This window comes from Excalfactoria chinensis, chromosome 3 (assembly GCF_039878825.1).
Source record: "Excalfactoria chinensis isolate bCotChi1 chromosome 3, bCotChi1.hap2, whole genome shotgun sequence".
Classification (NCBI taxonomy): domain Eukaryota; kingdom Metazoa; phylum Chordata; class Aves; order Galliformes; family Phasianidae; genus Excalfactoria; species Excalfactoria chinensis.
In genome coordinates this window covers 3,212,299-3,218,275 of record NC_092827.1, presented here as the reverse complement: position 1 = coordinate 3,218,275, position 5,977 = coordinate 3,212,299, and the positions used below count along the sequence as shown (strand labels likewise).

At 48.8% G+C, this 5,977-nt stretch overlaps 1 protein-coding gene across 7 annotated transcripts; it reads left to right on the top strand.

Moving 5' to 3' along the window:
- The first annotated feature begins 2,198 nt into the window (after positions 1-2,198).
- Positions 2,199-5,684, top strand: NEIL2 (nei like DNA glycosylase 2). Of its 7 annotated transcripts, none has more exons than XM_072332951.1 (6): positions 2,199-2,365; positions 2,983-3,114; positions 3,328-3,501; positions 3,651-3,985; positions 4,627-4,823; positions 5,247-5,684. In XM_072332951.1, exons 3-6 carry the CDS (start codon positions 3,364-3,366, stop codon positions 5,561-5,563), a joined length of 987 nt encoding a protein of 328 aa, XP_072189052.1. In that variant the 5' UTR covers positions 2,199-2,365; positions 2,983-3,114; positions 3,328-3,363; the 3' UTR covers positions 5,564-5,684. The 7 variants fall into 7 exon arrangements, with proteins under 7 accessions (XP_072189052.1, XP_072189053.1, XP_072189048.1 ...); XM_072332952.1 differs by having other exon boundaries at positions 3,310-3,501; XM_072332947.1 differs by lacking the exon at positions 2,983-3,114 and adding an exon at positions 2,766-2,842.
- The last annotated feature ends 293 nt before the right edge of the window (positions 5,685-5,977 follow it).

Below are 5,977 nucleotides of genomic sequence, written 5' to 3'. Positions count from 1 at the left end.
TAAGAAAGAAAACACGAAGGTGTTTCTCCAAGAGCACACAGGTCATTCATTAGTCAGTCTCCTCCTTGCGCTGCATTGCTTTGCACTCGGCAGCCGAGATCTCTTGGGATGCAGCTGTGATCTTGTCTGTGACAGAAGAACACACCCCAGAGATGCCTCTTGGCTCATGCACACATTTCAGATGCTTAAAGCTAACCTGGTCAGCCTGAGGAGGAGGGAAACAGGCAGCCTCCTGGAGAGGAACAAAGGTCCAGACCAAACGTGCAGCATTTCTCCCTCTGTGCTTATGCTCCCAAAGGCTTTTTCTGCCTTGCCCTTTTACTCCTTGTGTTGCCTTCAAAGCCAAAATTCCTGGCTGAAGTTCTCTCCTGTCCATAAAACACACTCCTAAGTGCCATAAAGGAGTCTGCTTGCAATGCCAAGCAGAAAAACCCTGCGAGACGTTAAGTCTGGTGATTCCCTGGCTCACATCCCCTTAGGTTACCTAAATGACAAGAGTTTGGCTAACTGGTTTTCTGCTTCCCACACAGCCTTAGAAACTGAACCCTGAGGAGCATTTACAAGGACCCTGATAACAAGACATCTGCTTTCATGAGGCTCTATGGGCTGCAAGGACAGCTCAGCCCTTTCGGGGTAGAACTGAGCTCTTTTGCCACTCCTTTTACAAGTAGTTGAAGCTCAGATGCGCCTCGGATTGCCAACAAAGCATGCCAACAGCAGAAATGATGCATGAAGGGATACTTAGAGGACATGAGAATGGCAGTCCTACCAAGAGGTTCAGCTCAACCTAGAAGAGGGGCAACCCTGAAAATTTGGGGTTACATTTGAGCTCTGCTTGCCTTCAAATGATAGGAGAGGCACGGAGAACCCGCTTTGTTCATGAATTCAAATACAACTATTAGAGACTTACATAGCAAAACAAGTGTTGCTATTATTATTGCTACAATGTATTCCATTGCAGCATGTCTGGATGTCTGGCTGAGGACCACCAACCAGATAACTTCCAGAGATCCCTTCTAGCGTCAACCACACAATGATAGGCCTGAATTTGTGTATTCACACACACACACAAAGTACAGAGCTGAGAACCATCTCTTCCCTGAAGAGCAAAGCGCCTGGTCCTGCAAAACACTTGAGCACATCTACCAACGTCTTTGCAGGAGTCGTTCCCTTAAAGCTCAGCATTAATCAGACACATAAACCGGGATGCCTGAGGGTTTGCAGCACACAAACTGGGTTGTGCCAAACCAGACCATTGCTACGGCTCCACGGCGAGATGGGAAGATGAGAACCGGGATGGAGAGAGAGGAAAGGGTAGAAAGGTCATTTATCACTTTTAAATGTCTTTCCTCCTTGTGAAAGTGCAATATCTTGAATTGCATTGGTGTTCTTTTTTGTTTGTTTCATAAATTAATCCAAAGAGATCCGTATTTCACTTGCAATTACACGAGCTGATCAGACCTTCTCCGATCAGGAGGAGCTCAGGAGTATTGCAAGGGAGCTTTTGAAACCAATCAACAACTCTCAATGTAACTGAATATGACAGCAGTTAATATGACTGAAGCTGTGACTGTGCCAGGGGTGGCGTTCGGTTTTGTTTGTTGGTTTGGGTAGTTGGTTTGTTCTTTTCTCATGCATCAAGTTGGAAGATTCCCATGTCAGCTGGGGAAGTCCCATGGAAACAGACACTGATTTGTAAGGGGGGGGAAAGAGGGAAAGCAACCAACTGAACAAGCTGTAATTATTTAAAGATGTAAAAAATATCTATGTTATTAAGTAGTAATGGCTACCAATCCACGTAACGTCTACACCTTTAGAACTAATGGAAATAAAACAATAATAATAAAACCAAAAGGCTGCTACCTGAATCTTGACTTTCCTGGTGGGCTTCCAGGGGAGGACTGGGGGTAATTGAACATGGATTTAGCACACCTGGAAAAGCAATGCTTATTTTAATGCATAAGGGAGAAAAACACCCCAAGATGTTTTCCACCTTGATCACAGAGGGAAAAGGATGTGTTCCTATGCTTGGAGGGCACCTCAATGCCATCGTAATTGGTCTTTTTGCTCGTTTCACAGCCATGGGTTTGTGGAGCACATTGCTGATTCAGCCTAATTGCTTTCAGCTGAGCCCACAGATGCCACCCATAAGCTGAAAGCACTCACAACCCTCATACAATGATCTCCTATGCCTGATGGGGTATTCAGAGCCCTCCCAGTTCAACCAGACTCTGGGTCCTGGTGTAATTGGTGGGGTGGGTGAGGCCAGCACTTGAAACCTCTCTCATTGCTCTCTAACCAGCCAGTGGAGGAGCTCTCTTGCCGTGTATGTGTTAGTGGGTGGAAGGGCCTTCTTTGTGGCAGTGTAAGAAGGGGTTTTTTGGGTGTAAAGGATGGGAAAGAGGGCAGTGCTGGTGGGGGGTGTGAGAGTGTTGGTGAAGTGACTGAAGGCAGGGGAGTGGTTCAAGGGCATGAGGTAGAAAAAGCTGGCAATGGAATAGGGAAGAGGAGAGGAGGTTGCTCAGTCTGTTGCATGCAGGGTGATGGTTTGGGGGCTGGGTGTAGCATTTGGGGCAGGGGAATGTGCAGTGAGTGCTTGCTTTGGGGGGGAGGGTCTGCAGTGTGTGTGTGTGAAGGTGTTGGGTGACTTCCCTGTATTGTGCTGCTCGATGCAAATCCAGTGCCTGGATAATCGGGGTAAAGACCTGAAGGAAATAGGCAGAGCTCTTTGTGTCAAGAGCTGATCCCAAGGATTTGGATTGCAGCTGGCACCTTTAGAAGCAGGAATGTCTCCTAGGTGGCTCTTGACCTGTTACTGGCTTTTGCCTGCAGTCTGAACGTGGTATGTAGCTAAATGGAGCTAAGGTGTGATTTGATTACTTCATGCCCTAGGAAGTGCAGGGATTAAGCTCAAGTCTTCTATTGCTGCTAAAGCAATCGTGTTTGTATAACCAGTTAATACCTTTTGATTTCATGTCTTAGATCCAGATAATGTTTTCTGACATACTAAAAGGCTTTGGCTCGCTGCAGCACGTGAAGGCTTTTTAGCTGTGCTGCCTTGCCCAGCCCTACTGAGGGTACATCCACACCCCACTGCAGCTCACAGCCCTGTAGGTAGGTGGCTGCTGGCTTCTGCTTCTTATGGGCTGAGAGCTCCAGTGGGTGAGGATGTGTCTTTGTTCAAGCAGAAGATGGGTTGGAGGGCTGGGGCAAAAGCAAGCCCCACTGAAGGCTCTGGTTTCAGTTGCTGTGAGCTGATGTGAGCGTGGGCTGTTGCTTCCTTGAGTGTTTTCTTGCTCTTTTTCACAGCTGCAAGTTTCCCTTCAGCTCTAGGGCAGCAAGTGTGAGAAGAGCCAGTTAGAGATGCCAGAGGGCCCGTCAGTGAGGAAGTTCCAGCTGCTGACCTCACGTTTTGTGGGGCAAGTGGTGACCAAGGTGGGGGGAAGCAGCAAGAAGATTAATGTGAATGACCTGAATGCTTTGAGGCTCCAGGATTCCCAGGTGAGCTGTGCTGAGCCTGACCATATCAAACTGTGGGCTGGTCTGAGAGGGAAGCCACAGTTGTCCTGCATCTGTGCATGAAGGTGCATGGCCTGAGAATGGCATCAGTACCTCCCACTTCTATCTATCTCTTTATTTTCTCCCTCCAGGCCCATGGGAAGAACTTATTCCTAGCATTTGTGGCAGCCAGTTCTCCCTTAGGACCAAGCATGGAAGAGACAGCGCAGCAAAAACACGCTGTTGCAGCATCCAGTTCCCTTGTGCAGGGAAAGCAAGAGCAGGTTTGTGCTCCATTGATTCCTCCCCAGGAAGAAGAGCTGCAGGACCTGCAGAACTCCAGAGCTGGTGCTCCAAGTGCAGCAGGGGAGCTGGGAGGCAGTTGGCTGCGCTTCCACTTTGGCATGTTTGGCAGCATTCGGGCAAATGAGTTCTCAAGAGCAAGCAGAGCCAATAAGAGGGGGGACTGGAAGGATCCTACGCCCAGGTACTTGGCAGAGTCCTCTTACAAACGTTCCTATATCATTGTGGAGAGGCACTGTTTTGTTTCAGGCTATATTGCTGTGGAGATGCTTTCAATCCCCTCATTCTTTCCCCTCGGTGTTAAAAGTGGTGACATTGTGTGTATTGAGTAGATGTGAGCTGTGATCAAGTAGGGAGTCAGCACTGGCTGGTTTGCTTTGGGCATGCTTCATTGTCTTGGCGTTGTGTGTTGTACCCTTAGTGAGATTAATGACGTGCATCAAAGGTATTTGAGACAGCAGTGAGAAGACCATTTGTAGGAGCCCAAATCACAGGTGGTGTATTAGGAGGCACTGGAAATGGATTAACAAGGGGTAAATACTGAAGGACAGTGTGGGTCCAGCTCTTATGAGCTGTTTAATTTGAGGTCGTGGAGTCTCAAAACCTACTTGTATGTCTTCCCATGCAACTGGCTGTAGGGATCTTCTCTCTTCCTGCTGCTGTCTTCAGAGCCTCCAGGGCAGCAGGAGGGATGGCTATCCATGAGTTGTGCAGACTTAGAACCTTAAAAGCTAAACTGCTTTCTCTGCAAGCCTGAAGAGAACTGAGTACAAACAAATGGATCGGGGATGCGTTTAGAGATCTCATCTTCTCTGCTTCTCCCAGGCTGGTGCTGTATTTTGAGAGTGGAGGCTTCCTTGCTTTCTACAACTGCCGAATGCACTGGTGCTCATCTCCAGCAGCTGATCCCACTTCTGACATCCTGTCTGCAGAGTTCCACCGTGGCCGAGCACTGGATGCCCTCCGCACATCCCATCCCGTCTGCTACACCCTCTTGGACCAGAGATACTTTTCAGGGCTGGGTGAGTTCCAGAGCACCGTGGCAGAGCAAGGAAGAGGGAGGGTGGGATGCCTACACCCAGATCTGCGTGTTAGAGCTTTTAATCCTTAACATTAGGATGTTGGGTTGATCCAGCTGAGCGGGTATACGGTCCTATTGGCGAGGAGAGGGCTTGCAATCTTTAGCTGCAGGCTTCAGATACCTGAGTGCAGCCTGTGTATGCAGTGAACTGTCTTAGCATGGGTGGTTGATACCTTGTGGAAGGTCCACTTGAAGCCTGATGGGAAGAGACTATCCTCCAATCTATTCCCAGCTGCAAGTTTACTTCTTGCAAGCCACCTCTGATACAAGGAATGGCATTGCAAGGTGTGGTCCTTCAGGCTGAAATCGCATCATGTTGAATAGAAACATCCTTACCATCTCCTTATTTCTGAACCCTTTGCAGGGAACATCATTAAGAACGAAGTCCTGTACCTGGCTAAGATCCATCCTTTAACACGAGGATCTCTCTTGGCTCTATCAGATCTGGAACACCTGCTTGATTGTGCCATCAGGTTCACCTCCGACTGGCTGCAGAGCAAGCTGCAAGGCAAAGGGCTGCACCTGCACATCTATCAGAAGGAACAGTGTCCTCTTGGGCACGCGGTGATGAAAGCAGCTCTAAGAGCCCCAGGTGGCTGGAAAAGACTTACATGGTGGTGTCCTGAGTGCCAACCTGCAGTGCTGTCAGAGGGTGGGGATCAGGCTGTGGGTGCTGAGTGACGTGGCTCTGTGTTCCTTTTTTTCCCCCTCTAAGGACTCCTGGATAGCTTGTGTAGGTCAGTGTGAGATGAGAGGCTGCTTAGAGCTGGGTGTGCGTTATACGGCAACAAGGTGTGCGTTATACGGCAACAAGGTGTGCGTTATACGGCAACAAGGTGTGCGTTATACGGCAACAAGGTGTGCGTTATACGGCAACAAGGTGTGCGTTATACGGCAACAAGGTGTGCGTTATACGGCAACAAGGTGTGCGTTATACGGCAACAAGGTGTGCGTTATACGGCAACAAGGTGTGCGTTATACGGCAACAAGGTGTGCGTTATACGGCAACAAGGTGTGCGTTATACGGCAACAAGGTGTGCGTTATACGGCAACAAGGTGTGCGTTATACGGCAACAAGGTGTGCGTTATACGGCA